General features: G+C 30.8%; 3 protein-coding genes across 3 annotated transcripts; all 3 read right to left on the bottom strand.

The window, feature by feature from the left end:
* Positions 1-858: 858 nt before the first annotated feature.
* Positions 859-1,875, bottom strand: LOC124942974 (F-box protein CPR1-like). Its single transcript, XM_047483541.1, has 3 exons — positions 1,200-1,875; positions 1,093-1,145; positions 859-921 (listed from the first exon to the last, which is right to left on the bottom strand). The coding sequence occupies exons 1-3, from the start codon at positions 1,873-1,875 to the stop codon at positions 859-861; spliced, it is 792 nt and encodes a 263-aa protein (XP_047339497.1).
* A 132-nt stretch (positions 1,876-2,007) lies between these two features.
* On the bottom strand, positions 2,008-5,212 carry LOC124942973 (F-box protein CPR1-like). Its single transcript, XM_047483540.1, has 4 exons — positions 4,916-5,212; positions 4,049-4,722; positions 3,934-3,961; positions 2,008-2,172 (listed from the first exon to the last, which is right to left on the bottom strand). Exons 1-4 carry the CDS (start codon positions 5,210-5,212, stop codon positions 2,008-2,010), a joined length of 1,164 nt encoding a protein of 387 aa, XP_047339496.1.
* Positions 5,213-12,678: 7,466 nt separating this feature from the next.
* On the bottom strand, positions 12,679-13,793 carry LOC124942972 (F-box protein CPR1-like). The gene is made up of 2 exons (XM_047483539.1): positions 13,658-13,793; positions 12,679-13,613 (listed from the first exon to the last, which is right to left on the bottom strand). The coding sequence occupies exons 1-2, from the start codon at positions 13,791-13,793 to the stop codon at positions 12,679-12,681; spliced, it is 1,071 nt and encodes a 356-aa protein (XP_047339495.1).
* Between the last annotated feature and the right edge of the window lie 3,980 nt (positions 13,794-17,773).

Below are 17,773 nucleotides of genomic sequence, written 5' to 3'. Positions count from 1 at the left end.
TTTTTCATGCTACCGTAATGTTGTTTCACATTTTAGTTTGCTTGTTTTTTTTGGTTATTCATGATTGTTGCTGTATTTTTTTATTCAAATTAGGATAAAAGTCTGTTTTTGTCCTAATAAAAAACTTTTGTACTCACTTTCTCCCATTGAGTTTTATTAAATATATTACTAAAAGTCATTTTCTAAAAAAAAAACCTTCTGACTGCAACAACTAACAATATTTCAGAAATTGAGAAAGATTTGAGATTTCAATGTGAAAATGTAAATTTACCATAAGATAATAGTCTCTAATCTAATATGAGTTATAGATCTTGAAATGGTCTTTGCCACTGCCATTCAAACTTATTCTAATTCAAAATTCTAATGTTTTTAGTATGCACTAACAATTCCCCATGAATCCAAAAGCAAGCATTAAGCAGTTATTTACATAACTTTACTTTACTTTAAAGCCTAACATTTGATCTGTTTCTTCATCAATTTTCTTCAGCACCTCTATCCTTTTCTGTGACAGAAAAAAACACAAATACTGAATTCAGACTCGACCCCTCATAAAGTCTTGCTTAATGTTGTCTGACCCGCAAAAAGTTCTCAATAATCTAAAATCGGGAGCGTAAAGACATTTTAAAGGGAATTAAGTGGCTTGTATAGCACGACAATAACCATATTTGGAAATACTTCTCTTTATGGATCTCATCTGAATCCACGTGATAAATATACGATAAATACGACAAAAAATGTGTTTGCAAATAAAAATAATCATATTAGCTTAATCATCAAAAATTCAAAAACTATCTCTTTATATAATCCACCATTGTAAAGATAATGAGCAAAATAGTATAAAATACATATATTTGATTATTAATCTAGATACCTTGTAGGAATTATAGAACCAACTTGAACCCCTTTGATAAGTAATTGTTCCTACAAAACCCATAATCTAGAGATTAAAGAGAAACTCATTTTCTATTTGTAAATCAAATTAATTTAGTTTACACACAGATTCATTTTCTCTTCTTCTTGATGATTTTTAGTATTAGATACAAACAGCCGGCGGAACATCGACAGGGACGAAACTTTCAAGAAAATATGTACTTCTGATAAATCTCCCATACCATGATCCCTAATTTCCTTGAATGACTTCTGTTCTAAATTATACCAAATAAATCTTAGAAAATCAATGTTCAAGAGTACTTTCTTACCACATTCTGAATAAGTAATAGGTTTCTCAGTGTGAAAAGATACAAAATGATTTGTTGGTGATATTGTAATCAATTTAGACCAATATTCATTTTCCCCACCATATTTCTTCGGCAAAAATACATCCACAAACGATGACTCGTAATGACAACTTAGCGAAAGACATCCATCTAAATTATTCAAATTAAAACGGAAATGAGGTCCAACAAACTCTGGCGGTGGAATTACTCGGTATTTCTCTGTCCCAATAGCAAAGGCAACAATAGAGATTTTCATTTCTGAATCTGATTCCACCGAGATCCAGTGCAGAGCTCCACTAACTATTGAATCTCCGAAGCTCTCCGACCTTGGACGGTGAGGAAACGTCTCTGACTTATGCCACAAATTTGATTTCAAACTATGACTGCCTACTCTTAAAATGTTTGAATATAACACCATTCTCACAACCTTGTAATCATAATTGGTGTTATCGTAGCCAAATCGATAAGTACAGTTGTAGACAATTTCATACTTATCTCGGAGATCAACTGATGGGTAAGACAATTTTATAGATTTTCTCGTTGATGGATTCCATAATAAGACAGTGTTAATGGAAATGGCATTTGACAGGCAGATTAAGCCATCACAGGACCCGCAAAGCAAAATTCCACCATTATAATCATAATCCGCAAAGCGCATTTCCATAATCAAAGACATCACAAGACAACTCAACGGAAGGTAATCGACTGCCACCGGTGGAAGATATCCTTCGTTAAATATTGTCTTTCCACATAAAAATACGTAGGTTGTTCTTGGTTTGAACTGGTCGGCTCAGATGCAACTTAACGAAATGGGGCTCAGATGCAACTTAACGAAATGGGAGCTACTGATTAGGGAAAGCCATGATTTAGATACACACCTTAAACGGAGCAGACACTTGACAGGCAACCGACAAAGAATGTCAGCTAGAATCTCATCTGGTATCAGCGACATCTTCTACAAATTGGACAATAAAAGAAGGGATGAACAACTATAGTTTATTTTAGGGTTTCTCACTGCATCAGCTATAGCTTGTACTAGGGTTTCTCACTGTAGTAGCCATATCTTGTACTAGGGTTTTTCACTGCAGGCTCAGATGCAATTTAACGAAATGGGGATACTAATTAGGGAAAGTCAGGATTTAGATACCTTAAACGGAGCAGACACTCAACCGGCAATAGAGACAACTCAAGACATTAATGATGAGGATGCAGACAAAATGTGAATACGACAAATTCCTTAGAGTTTAATACTTGAAAACGACAAATGGTATCGAAACAACACTTGAAGATGACGATGATCCAAAGATCATGCCATATTATCCAAAAAAATCCTTATAATTCAACAAATTAAGTATAAAATTGAAGGAGACAAATTGTAGCTAGTTCACTTCATTATTGATTGTCCAAGGTTCACATCAAGAAACTAAATTGAATGATACCTTAGACTTTTTAATCACATTGTTACTCTTTGTTACTATAAATAATTCCAAATAATATTAAATCTATATAAATAACTTTAGTACAAGTGAGAATAGAAGTAAAATAGTATAAAAAAAGGATAATAAAAAATAATAGACTTAGTCATTTTTTATTTGTTAGGATAATCTAAACGAAGAGAGTTAAGCTTCAATATTCCAATTTAAAGACCAAATGTAGAAAGTCAACCATGAAATGGAATCAATCATCAATGGTGCTCAGCACCGCCAAATGATGCGGTTTTGTATAAGACAGCGCTCAAGACATTAATGACGAGGATCAATACAAGATAATAATACGACAATCTCCTTAAAGTTGAATAAATTAAGTATATGCAAAAATAGTCTAACTCTTTTTTAACAACACTTTGTAATTTGGAACACAATCAGTCAGATTTTATATCGGAACAGTTTGCAGGTTTGAACAAGTAAACATCATTTTTAGATCAGAACATATATTTACAAACACCCCATTTCACAAAATCCTACATATTATAGTCCAACTATCACCCAAATAAAGAGCGTCATATCAGTCCCATTAACATCTGAAAATCTAGCATATATGAATGTTCGATTTTATGCTAAGTGATATAAAACATCCCAAATCATTTACAGTTTTTTACAGCCCTAAAACTAAATAACCATAAATTTTAAATATTCTAAAATTTTAATGGTTATCAATCATAAATCAAGAGTCCCAATAAAGCTCATTTACATCCTTCACTAAACAAGAATTCTAACTTATCAAACTGTAGACATTTTCTGATCAATAGATAGATCTAACTACATATTTATCAAATAAATATGTAAATATAAAATTGAAATCCAATTAAAGCTGCAAAGAAAATTAGATCAAATACTTTTATAGAACAGTTGGCTATATCCATTCGTAGTATGACACATAAACAATAACTTTTATAAGCATTTGAAATTCGATACTTTTAATAATCATTCAGACAAAACAATAATCCAGAATATAGCTTTCAAACCACATCAATACAATTTAATCAAATCAGTCACCACCAAATCAAACATTCTGAATCAATTCTCCTTAAACAAATGTTAAAATCATAAGTTTCTCTAATTGCAATCCTGATTAATTTTTAATCATTAACATTGACAGAGACGAGAAAAACTCACATATATGTATCATAAGTTTTAATCATAAGTTTCTCTAATTGAAATCCTGATTAATTTTTAATCATTAATGTAGATTACATTTTAGGAATTATAGCACTAACTTGAGCCCCTTCGATAAAAGAATTGTTCCTGCAAAAACAAAAATCTGGAAATTTAAGAAAAACTCATCTCCAACTTCTAAATCAAACTTAACATATATGTATCTAGTCTACTCACATATTATTTTCCTCTTTTTCATGAAGATTCTTCATAGCATTAGCATTGGTTACATCTGCTGCAACATTGACAGAGACGAGACTTTCCATGCAAGTGAAAACTTCAAAGTAATCATCCATATCATGAACCTTAATTTCCTCAACTGACTCCTGCTCTAAATTATACCAAACAAACCTCTGAAAATAAACTTCTAAGAGTACTTTTTTACCACTTTTTGAATAGGCAATAGGTTTCACAACGTGAACAATTCCAAAGGGAGTTATAGGTGACATTGTAACAAATTTCGACCAATATTCACTATTCTCGCCATATTCCTTCAACAAAAACAAATCCACATTCATCGATTGGTATTGACAACTTAACGAGAGACATCCTCTTAAATTATCCAAATATAAATAAGAATTAAGACCACGAAACTCTGGTTGTGGAATTAATCTATATTTCTTTGTCCTAAAATCAAAGGCAACAATCAAGCTTTCCTTTTCTGAATCTGATATCACATTTGAGATCCAGTGCATAGCTCCCCCTGCTATTGAACCTCCGGTACTTATCAAGTCCGGACAGTGAAGACAATTCTCTGACTTACGCCAGGAATTTGATTTCAAACTATAAACTTTAACCTCAAAACAGGCGTCTCCTCCTCTAGCATCTTTTGCAATCACCACTGAGACTACCTTATAATCGTTATTGATGTTATCATAACCAAATCGATAAACTCCTCTAGTAAAGTATTTCTAAAGTCTTTCTTCTCACTACCACCAATGGTAATCTTAATTGGTGTGGAAGGCAAGTTTATAGACTTTTTGGTTGATGAATTCCATAAAATGACATTTCCAATGTCATTCGACATGCAGAGCAAGCCATCACAGGATCCCCAAAGGTCCCAAAATTCTTATAACACCTCAAGGGATGGTTATCAACCTCTATAGGTTGAAGAACGCCGTTGTCGAGAGAATCATTGTTCACCCTATAGGAATTGCCTTTCCACATGAGGAGGCCGAGGTTGCTCTTGGTTTGGACTGATCGGTTCAGATGCAATTTAATAAAATAGGAACTACTGATTAGGGCAAGCCAGGGTTTAGATACACACCTTGAACGGAGCAGACACTTAACAGGCAATCGGGAAAGAATGTTTGCTAGAATCTCATCCGGAAACGGCGACATCTTCTACAGACTGTACAATGCAAGAAGAAAATGAGATCAGATAAGAATAATTAAATTTGATAAAAATGTAAAAAATAAATGATAACTTTTTCTTGATTATATAATTCTTATTGATAAACTTTTCCAACAAAACACAATTGGTTTGATTTTTGACAGAAATAAATAATTTATTGTAGTAGATATATATAGTTTATTGTGTTTGACCTTAACCAGTATGTTTATGGGGAAAGGTAAAACCGAAAGTTATATCATTAACTTTCGTTTTTTATAGCTATTTCTGAAAGATAATTATATAACTTTCGGAATTATCACTTGACAAATTGTTAAATTAAATGATTTCTCACTTTCTAATGACCTTGAACAACATTAATTTAACACATTTGATATCCTTAAAATATTGCACAATCCATATGATCAAACATTACACACATTCATAAGATAATCAAACATAAACATTCAAATACACTTCTCTATAATAATCAAACACAATCATAAACATTTTAACATTAAACACAATATTAATTTTTAAAATACAACAAACAATTGATTATATTAGTTAGGAGTTTAGATTAGTACGTTAAAAACAAAATAATTTAACAAATTAGGAAGTAGTAACACCGAAAGTTATACCATTAACTTTCGGTTTTGATGTGTATTTGCGAAAGTTTTGAATAAACCTCTCGGTCCTAACCTTAAACAGAATGTTTTTGGGAAGGGTCAAAACCGAAGGTTTATTTAAAAACCTAAGGTTTTTACCCTTACCCATACTTAGAAATTTTTCCGATTTTTTAAACAATGGTCAAAATCGAAGGTTTTCAAATAAACCTTCGGTTTTTACCCTTACCCATACTTAGAAAATTTTCTAATATTTCTAAACAAGGGTCAAAACCGAAGGTTCATTTGAAAACCTTTGGTTTTTACCCTTACCCATACTTAGATTTTTTCCGATTTTTTTTACCCTTGGTCAAAACCGAAGGTTTTCAAATAAAACTTCGGTTTTGACCCTTACCCATACTTAGAAATTTTTCCGATTTTTTTAAACAAGGATCAAAACCGAAGGTTCATTTGAAAACCTTCGGTTTTTACCCTTACCCATACTTAGAATTTTTTCCGATTTTTTTTACCCTTGGTAAAAACCGAAGGTTTTCAAATAAACCTTCGGTTTTGACCCTTACCCATACTTAGAAATTTTTCCGATTTTTTTAAACAAGGGTCAAAACCGAAGGTTTTCAAATAAACCTTCGGTTTTTACCCTTACCCATACTTAGAAAATTTTCCGATTTTTTTTATCCTTGGTAAAAACCGAAGGTTTTCAAATAACCCTACGGTTTTGACCCTTACCCATACTTAGAAATTTTTCCGATTTTTTTAAACAAGGGTCAAAACCGAAGGTTTTCAAATAAACCTTCGGTTTTTACCCTTACCCATACTTAGAAAATTTTCTAATATTTCTAAACAAGGGTCAAAACCGAAGGTTCATTTGAAAACCTTTGGTTTTTACCCTTACCCATACTTAGAATTTTTTCCGATTTTTTTTACTCTTGGTCAAAACCAAAGGTTTTCAAATAAACCTTCGGTTTTGACCCTTACACATATTTAGAAATATTTCCGATTTTTTTAAACAAGGGTCAAAACCGAAGGTTCATTTGAAAACCTTCGGTTTTTACCCTTACCCATACTTAGAATTTTTTCCAATTTTTTTACCCTTGGTAAAAACCGAAGGTTTTCAAATAAACCTTCGGTTTTGACCCTTACCCATACTTAGAAATTTTTCCGATTTTTTTAAACAAGGGTCAAAACCGAATGTTCATTTGAAAACCTTCGGTTTTTACCCTTACCCATACTAAGAATTTTTTCCGATTTTTTTTACCCTCGGTAAAAACCGAAGGTTTTCAAATAAACCTTCGGTTTTGACCCTTACCCATACTTAGAAAATTTTCCGATTTTTTTAAACAAGGGTCAAAACCGAAGGTTTTCAAATAAACCTTCGGTGTTTACCCTTACCCATACTTAGAAATTTTTCCGATATTTTTAAACAAGGGTCAAAACCGAAGGTTCATTTAAAAACTTTTGGTTTTTACCCTTACCCATACTTAGAATTTTTTCCGATTTTTTTTACCCTTGGTCAAAACCGAAGGTTTTCAAATAAACATTCGGTTTTCATATTACTTTCGGTTTTAATACTAGTCAAAACCGAAGGTTTATTGAAAACCTTTCGGAAATAACCATCACCAAACTTAGAATTATTTTTAATTGTTTTGGGATGAGTCAAAACCGAAGGTTTATTAAAAAAACCTTCGCAAACAAGAATTCAAAAAAGGTAAAACCGAGAGTTCTTTGAATAACCTTCGCAATTAAAAATCTCAGGAATTGCAAAAACGAAGGTGTTTTTAAAAAAAACACCTTCGCAATTAACCCACATCCAACACTTAGAATTATTTTTGGTTTTTTGGGAAGGTAAAAACCGAAAGTTCTACAAAGAACTTTCGGTACTAATTAGTAAAACCGAAGGTTTTACACCCCTCTCGGAATCTATTTTTAATACCGAAAGATTTGTTCCTCTCGGGAGTATTTAGGAGAGTTTTATAAAACCTTCGGTAAAAACCTTCGGTAAAACCTTCGGTAAAGGTCGATTTTTTACCAGTGTTTCATGCTATTGTAATATTGTTTCATATTTTTCTGATTTTTTGTTTATTCATGTTTTGTTGTATTGTTTGATTTAAATTAGCTAGGAGAAAAATCTGTTTTTGTCTTAAAAATAAAAAAAACTCTGGTACTCACTTTCTCTCGTTGAGTTTCCAAAATATATATATTAATATATTAATATATATATATATATATAATTTTGTTGTTAGGATATAAATGACTCATCCAAAATATTTTTTTTTTACAAAAACGAATATATATAAATTTATAAATAAGAACGAATGTAAAACAGAGAAAGAATAAACATCAAGTATAAACCACTATACAAGCTCAATGTTAAATGTAATTAAATTGAAATTTGGATATCATAAAAAAAAATCTCCAAAATTAAAGATTTCATCTGAAATAATATACTTACTAGAATTGAAGGAGAATATGTAGCATAAAAATAGTATTTCTTTTTCTTGCAAATCTTTGTATAAATTTGTATGGATAATTGACATTTTTTCCCATTCATGATGTCCTCTAAAAGTCTTATTATTTAATATGATTCTTATAATAGAAGGGTAAAGTGTTGTTATTTTAGAAAATGGATCAAATTGTAATCCTAATTCATGTCAAGTTTGATATTGTTCTTTTGCTCCTTCACTCGAAAATTAATGTAGAAAGTCAATTGAGAAATGAAATCGATCATCAATGGTGAGCGCCGCCAAATGTCGTGGATGATGTTGATGTGGGCCAATATCCAATGATTCCGTTTTGTATGAGACAATGCTCAAGACATTAATGACGAGGATCCAAACAAGATGCGAATACGACAAACTACTTGGAGTTGAATAAATTAAGTATATACATGAAAAAGACAAATTGTATCGTAACAACACTTGGAGATGACGATGATCCAAAGATGATGCGTTATTATCCGACAAACTCCTTAGAATTCATTAAATAAATATATAATTGAAGAGGATAAATTTTATATCATTTCCTCTATCCACTAAAGTATACCTAGCTAGCCTACTTCATTATTGATTGGTCAGAATTCACATCAAGGAACCAAAATTAATGATACCTTACAATTTTTAATCACATTGGTATTCTTTGTTACTCTATAAATAATTCCAAAGAAGATTAAATCTATATAGATAACATTAGTACAAGTTAAAATTAAAGTAAAATAATAATATATAATAGAATTAGTCCTTTTTTAAACTTTGTTACTATAAATAAAGTAAGATTAAAGTAACGAAAATGTGTTACATGAAAAATGAAGAAAAAATGAAAAACAAAATGAGAAACATAAAAATGTAAGATCACCGAGCATGAAGATATTCCAAAATAACAATGAGATCACTCGTCGAGTCCCCGTTCTTACTGAAACTCAACTCAGTTAGTGTCATTTTTAAATGGACCTCAAATGTCATCTTTAGTTTAATGGTTATCAATCATAAATCAAGAATTCTAACTTCTACATTTTCTAATCAAAAGATAGATCTAACTATATATGCATCAAATCAAATATTTAAAAATAAAATAGAAATCCAATTAAAGCTGCAAAGACAATTAGATCAAATCCTTTAATAGAACATTTGTCTATCTCGATTGTGATTCGTAGTGTACATAAACATTTGAAATTCGATACTTGTAATAATAATACAAACCAAAACACATAGAGAAACCCATCTGAAACTTCTAAATGAAATTTAACATAAATGTATATAGTCTACTCATATATTATTAATTTTCCTCTTTTTCGTTAAGATTCTTCTTATCATGAGCATTGGTTATAGCTACTTGCAATAACAACTGCTACAACATCGATGGTAACGAGACTTTCTATGCAAGTGAGAACTTCAAAGAATCAATCTATATCCGATTGCAGGTTTGAACAAGTAAAAATCATTTTTGATAAGAACATATATTAAAAAACATCACCATTTCCCTTGCTTTGCTAGAAAATCCGACATGTTTAATCCAAATATCACACAAATAAAGAGCATCATATCAGTCCCATTAATATCTGAATCACTAAAGTTGTCCGATTTTATGCTCAGAGATATAAACCATCCCAAATCTTTTATAGTGTTTTACAGACCTAAAACTAAATAACCATAAATTTTAAATGTTCTAAAAGTTTGATGGTTATCAATCATAAATCAAGAGTCCCAATACATCATTCCCTAAATAATAATTCTAACTTACCAAACTGTAGAAATTTTCTGATCAACAGATAGATCTAACTATATATATTCATCAAATAAATATGTAAAAATAAAATTGCAATCCAATTAAAGCTGCAAAGAAAATTAGATCAAGTACTTTTATAGAACATTTGACTATATCCATTCATAGTATGACACAAACAATAACTTTTATAATCATTTGAATTCGCTACTTTTAATAATAATACAAACAAAACAATAATCCAGAATATAGCTATCAAACCACATCAATACAATTTATAAGCATTTCAAATCAGATACTTGTAATAATAATAATAATAATACAAACCAAAACACTACACTCAAGGAATATAACTTTTAAAAGAAACTAAACCACTCAATTACATAAAACAATATATACCCTTCAAACAAGTTAAGCAGCAAATTACTTTAAATGAAAATAAAGCATTACTTTCTTTATGTTGTTTTGGGGCTTTATTTTTTTTGTTCTTTTTTTGTTTTGTTTTTGTCTAAAATATTGTATTTCTCTAATAAAAAGAGAAGAAGTTCAAATAAATAAATAAGAGCTACACATGTCCAAAACACATAGCAACATGCATAATTATTATTTGCTTAAAATAATTAAGATAGAAAGATATAGTATTTGTGATCTCTTAAGCTTAGAGACTCAAGTTATTAAGAATTCACTACACAGTTTGTATATAAATAATTGTCCTTAGAAGAAGAAGAAGATGGCAATGTTATCACACTCCTACATTTCCTTATGAAGACTAAAGTTAATCTTGTTTTGATGCAATTTGACCAAATAGGAGCTATGAATTAAGGCAAGCCAGAATTTAGATACACCTTAAATGGAGAAGACACTTAAGATGATTTGAAATACACAATATTTTACCTTAATTTTTTATCATAAATATATAATATTTTTACTAACAACACTTGAAAAATGAAGTTTTTGGTCATCTTGAGGAAACAATTCTTAATTTTAAAAAAATACATTTTTAATTTTCAAACAAATACAATTTGATTGAAACCATGCACCCTATATCATCAAACATCTACTATGGAAATGATACAATTACAAATACCATATAAGTGATACAATCAAAATAGGAATGTAAAACATAATGATAAAGTGAAAAATCATGAAAAAGATATGGATGTAAACCATTGGCACAAAAACTAGATTTGACAGCAAATGACTTTATAAGGGAAACATCATGATCTAGGTTGAGGAGGTTCAATAATTTTCTAGGTTCCACGTTCTTTTTAATTGGCCACTAAAATGAAGAGCCTAAAAAACATAACAAAAATGGAATGATGATTATGCACCCAACTTCAAGATGAATGGGAACTCGTTGTACAGACTGTACAGTGAACTTCTAAATAAAATGAGTTACTCATCCTCTATCAAAGTATCAAGCAACTTAATTAGCAGGTCGAGTTGACTCAAACTGGGTGATAGGCATACTTATTTTTTTTCACACCAGTTACAATACTAGATCTAAAGAAAATACTGGAGAATCAACTTGTCTAAGAATATATTTTTTTATAAAAATGAGATCAAGAGATTTTATATTGTGGAGCAATCGGAACCGCCCCAATCTTGACTAGGGTATCATTTCAAAAAAGAATTATTATGAGGGTATCCACATCAGAATCCATATTCTCATCCAGAAAAAGATAATGTTTTCAAATAGGCATAGCCAAACTAATGTAAAAAATGGCTCTTGATTCTAGTAGGGATAACAAATAGAAAAATAAACATCATCCCATTTACAGAAATGATCAGTTTAGACACCCCTAACTTCAGCAGCAACAACTAATAATATTTCAGAAGCAGAAAAAAAAAATATTTGAGATTGCAATGTGAAGATATATTAATCTCCAATCTAAGATAAGTTGTAGATCTTAAAATGGTCTTTGTCACTGCCATTCAAAACTTATTCAAATTCAAAATTCCATTATTTTCAGTATGCATTAGCAATACACCAAGAATCCAAAAGCAAGTATTAAACAGACATTAACTTTACTTTAGCTTCTAACATATCATCTGTTACTTCATCAATTTTCTACAGCGCTCAAGCACCTCCACCTCTTTTCTGTGACATAGAAAAACACAAATATTGAATTCAGACTCAACCCCTCGTCAAATCTTTCTTCATGTTCTCTAACCCACAAAAAGTTCTCCATATCAATCATATTCTAAAATTGTGAGTGAAAAGACATATTAAAGGGAATTAAGTGATCACTTGTATAGCACGACAATATCATATCTTGAAATACTCCTCTTTATGATCTCATTTGGATCCATGTACAATAAATACGACAAAAAAGTTTTTCCAAATAATACATAATCATATTAACTTAATTATCAAAATTCAAAAACTTTCTCTTTATACCAATCCACCATTGTAAACATAATGAGCAAAATAGTATACAGAGATAAATACACATATTTAATCATTAATCTAGACACCTTGTAGGAATTATAGCGCCAACTTGAACCCTTTAATAAGTAATTGTTCCTGCAAAACCAAAAATCTGGAGATTAAAGAGAAACTCATTTTTTATTTTTGTAAATCAAATTAATCTAGTGTTACTCACAGATTCATTTTTTCTTCTTCTCGATGATTCTTAGTATGAGATACACACAGCTGGTGGAAAATCGACAGAGACGAGACTCTCAAGGCAAGTTTGTACTTGAGTTATATCTTCCATACCACGAACCCTAACTTCCTCAAATGACTGTTGTTCTAAATTATACCAAATAAGGCTCGAATTAATGTTCAAAAGTACTTTCTTACCACATTTTGAATAAGTAATAGGTTTCACAGTGTAAAAAATTACAAAAGGATTTGTCGGTGATATTGTAATCAATTTCGACCAATGCTCATTTTCTCCACCATATTCTTTCAGCAAAAATACTTCCACAACCGATGACTCGTACTGACAACTCAATGAAAGACATCCACCTAAATTATTCAAATATAAAAAGAAATGAGGGCCAGCGTATTTTGGTTGTGGAATTACTCTATATTTCTCTGTTCCAAGATCAAAAGCAACAATCAATCTTTTCTTTGGTGTAGCTGTTTTCACATATGAGATCCAGTGCAGAGCTCCACCAGCTATTGAATCTCCAAAGCTCCCCATCTTCGGACATTGAGAAAACTTCTCTGGCCTATGCCACGAATTTGATTTCAAACTATAAACCTTCACCTCATATTCGTCGATGTCTCCTCTAAAAGTTTTTTGACGAAACGCAAGTCTCACAACCTTGTAATCATCGTTGGTGTTATCGTAACCAAATCGATAAATACAGTCGTAGAAAATGTTATTTATATCTGGTAATTCAACCGATTCGTAAGGTAATTTTTTAGACTTTCTAGTTGATGGGTTGCAAATAAAGAAATCGTTAATGGAATTGGCATCTGACATGCAGAGTAAGCCATCACAAGACCCGTACAACATAATTCCACAATCATAATTCCCATGGCACAATTCCATAATTAAAGTCATCACAGGACAACTATTCAACGGATGGTTATTGACCACAGCCGGTTGAAGAACGCCTTCATCGGGATCAAAATCCACACGATAAAAATTGTCTTCCCACAGAAAAAGACGAAATCAGGGCAACTGATTAGGGCAAGCCAAGATTTAGATACGCACCTAAAACTAAAACGGAGTAGACTCTTAACAGGCAACCGAGAAAGAATGTCAGGTAGAATATCATCCGGCAACAGCGACATCTTCACAGATCGGACAATGAAAGAAGGATTTTTCACTGCAGAAGCTATAGTTTGTATTAGGGTTTCTCACAGGCTCAAAGTTTGTATTAGGGCTACTCACTACAGGCTCAAAGTTAAAGAAGTAAAGAAAATTTTTCTTGATTTTGTAATAAAATTATTATTATTACAATTATTTTGCTAAATTGATAAAATTTAATCCGCATATATTAAATAACATATATGGAAATAATCATCCATTTAATTTTACACTCTTTTGTTTATATATTTTGTATTGATGTGTATATCTTTATTACTAACTTTTTTTAATATTACATATTTACTAAAAATCACAATTACTTAAAAAAAATATATGAAATATTATCTGCAAATGTTGTTACAAATCATTTATTTGCAACTACAAATCACATACAAAAATAATAATTTATTTTAAAAATAAGACAAAATAAAAATATAATTTAGTCCTATATGCACGGAAATTAAATTAGAAGGTCGGACAAAATATTAATTGAATAGTTTATAAACGTAAATTTAGTTCTCAATAATTTAATAAATGTGTTAAGATTAAAATCTCAATAATTCAATAAATGTGTTAAGTTTATAATATTTCAAAAATCGAGAAAGATTTGAGATTGCAATGTAAAAATGAAAATGTACCACATGTTATACATCTTGAAATGGTCTTTGCCACTGCCATTTAAAACTTATTCTAATTCAAAATTCAATTCTGTTTAGTATGCAATACACCATGAACCCAAAAGGCAAGCAAATTCATTCTCAATGCAACCATTTTACTTTACTTTAGTCTCTAACATTTGATCTGTTTTTTAAAACTAAAAATCAGCATTACTTTGTTATTTGACATTCGGTTGGGGCACGGTCGGGTACGCTGTTTTGGCATGACTTGTGATTGAAAAACCAAATAAATCATACTCAAGGAAGAATTTTGAAACGTTCGAATTAAAGGGATTGTATGGCTGTCACGGTTAAGGAAATTAGAGACGGGAATTGGAACTCACTTCTTTGATGTATTCCGGACGGGAGGCGAGTACTCGAGCACCTTAATAGTATCTAGTTTCACGAAAGTTGACTTGCACTCATAGGAAGACAATGAGGACGGAAGACTAAAATTCAGCGAAGTGTGGGATGTAATCTGAGAGAGGGGGCAGTTGTAGAGTGGGTGCCCGTGGTGTGGTCCTCCAAGATCCTCTCGCGTCATCAATTCATCATATGGCTTGTTTCCATAAATATGTCAATTTCAAGTACTTGCTGCATTTTATGTTCAAGGAAGGAAGAATCTATAAATCATTTGTTTGGTGATTGTCTGTTTATTGCTAAAATATGAAGATAGTTCGCTAAAGTTATAGTGTTACTGGATTTCCTTATATATTGACACCAAATAAAGGATTTAATGATTGAAAAGGCCAAGGGAAGCTCATTTTTAGTTAATATTGTGCTATTTTGGGGTGATTGTATATCAAGTATGGATGGAAAGGAATGCTAGGGTCTTTTCGAGAGTTAGAAGAACCGAAGAGAAAGTTTGGAATGATATTATCTTTGACGGTCATGCTCTAATTCACACGTGGAGGCGTATTCCTGTAATATCCAAATTTTAAAAAAAAAGTAAAAGACTTCATATTTTAATTATAGTGGCTTAATATGTAGGTGAAAAATGCTTTAATTTAAAGGAAATAAGTGGAGGGAACAAAGAATGAATCACACTTGGACTATTCTAAAGAAAGAGAATTGTGAAATGGATTTGAGATACTAGGTAAATGACAAATGTCATTAACTATTAACATTTCAATGCATGTAGTCTTAAAACAAGAGATTATTTGTTTTTACTCTCTACATAGAGAGAATCGGGGCTTATAGATTTGGGTTTTGTTGAAGTGAAGAAAGATAAATAAGAGCTTATTGAAAATTAGGTAAGGAAATCTATTCTTCTACAGTTTTTGTTTTAAAAAATATATATGTATAAGTATTTTGGGTATAAGATGTTGGTTTTCATCCAACAGATTTTAGGGTAAACAAATTTATTGTTAAATGGGTTTATAAATTTATGGATCAAGAATGCATGTAAATTTTGATAAAGAAATAATGGTTTGTGATGATGGTTTATGAAACTTGATTTTAAATAGTCTTTAGTTTATGAAGGATAATTCTGAAATGATTTTGTGAAAATGATGATTTAGGGATAAATTGTTTTCAAATAGTATGATATTGTTTTTATTTCGACATTGAAATAGAAATTGGTATATCTGAACTTAAAAGATTTGGCTTCTAAACAATTTTGAAGATATGCCTATTTTATTACTCTGGACTTGATTTTGTATTGTTTGTCTAATAATGAACTATTTGTGCCACGAGTGCCGCTTACACCGGTTAAATGCGTCAACGCAAGACACTTATGTCTTGGTTGATGGCCCATGCGTCAATGCAAGACCTGTGTCTTGATTGATAGTGCGTCAACGCAAGACGCTTATGTCTTAGTTGATGGCTAATGCATCTATGAAAGACTTAAAGTACTTGATAGATGACTTATTAAGTTATTATGATAATTCAGACTTTATCTTGATCCCAAAGTTATTACTAAAGTATATTATTTTCTGTCGAATGAGAATCTTAATTATTTAATAGTTGGTTAACCTATCTTTGACTTCTTGATCCAGCTATAGAAGGGTTTGGTTTTCTTATTGAGCGTGTTTAGCTCATCCTTTTTAAAATGATTTTTCCCAGATAAAACAACGACTAGTCAAAGGGATTAAGAAACGAAAGACTATAGTAGTATATATAGACTAGACGGTAAAAAGTTACTCTCTTTTTGTATTAGTATGGATATATAGATAGTATGTAATATGTAAGGAAAGTTTTTGGTAAGAATGAGAGTCATCATCTGTTTTGAACTAGAGATGAATTGACCATAATAGTTGTAATGGAAGACGGATTTTATAAGTTATGTGTTTATTTTATTAGTAAGAATGGTTTAGCCTAGCTTGTTATATTTGGGTAATGACATGCGGCGTCTGCACGCCTCATGCCTTGGTTTGGGGCGTGACAATTCCAATCACACCTTGTGAGCTATGTCGGGAATGGGAATTCAAGTTCGAGTAACTCACGAAATTAGATTTATATAAGGTGCTTTAGTTGTTTAAAAGTGTGTAATTGTAATTTTCATTTACTCATGTGTGTTTATGAATGGTTTCATTTGTTTTCATAACTATCAATTATAGGGTTTGTCTAGAATGATACAAACGAAGTCATGTTAATTTTTCTTTCTTTTTTGATTTTTAATAAAAATGGCAAACAAAACCATTTTTCTAAAAATAAAATAAAAAATATAATTGATCTGTTTCCCTCCCCTTTTCTGTGACAGAACAAACACAAATCTTGAATTCAGACTCTAACCCTCCTCTAATCTTGGTTAGAGTTGTCTAACGCACCCAAAAGTCTAGTATTAAAGTGAATTAAGTGACTTGTATAGCATGCAAATTTGGAGATCCAAGTAATAAGTATGATAAAAAAAAAATGTGTTTTCAAATAACACATTCAGATTAGCTTGGCTTGGTAATCAAAATTCAACAACTTTATCTTTATACCAATACACCATTGTAAAAGCAGAAAAATAAACACATTTGATAATTAGTATAAAGAATAGTAATTATTTTTCTTGCAAATCTTTGTATAAATTTGTATGGATAATTGAGATTTTTTCCCATTCATGATGTCCTCTAAAAGTTTTATTATATAATATGATTGTTATAATTGAAGAGTAAAGTGTTGTTATTTTAGAAACAACGAGAAGAGAGAAGAAGGATGGTGATATGTCATTTAGATGGACACCACTTTTCATTTACGATGTGAAACTCTTTTTTTAAAATAAATTAAAACGACGTTGTTTTAGATATGGAACACCGTTTCGGACAATAAAGTGGGACAGCAGAACCGAGCTTGACTAATTGGGTGGTTTTCCTTTAAATATT

The sequence above is a fragment of the Impatiens glandulifera genome, chromosome 6, assembly GCF_907164915.1.
Source record: "Impatiens glandulifera chromosome 6, dImpGla2.1, whole genome shotgun sequence".
In the NCBI taxonomy this organism is placed as follows: Eukaryota; Viridiplantae; Streptophyta; class Magnoliopsida; order Ericales; family Balsaminaceae; genus Impatiens; species Impatiens glandulifera.
This window is presented reverse-complemented; position numbering and strand designations above follow the sequence as displayed.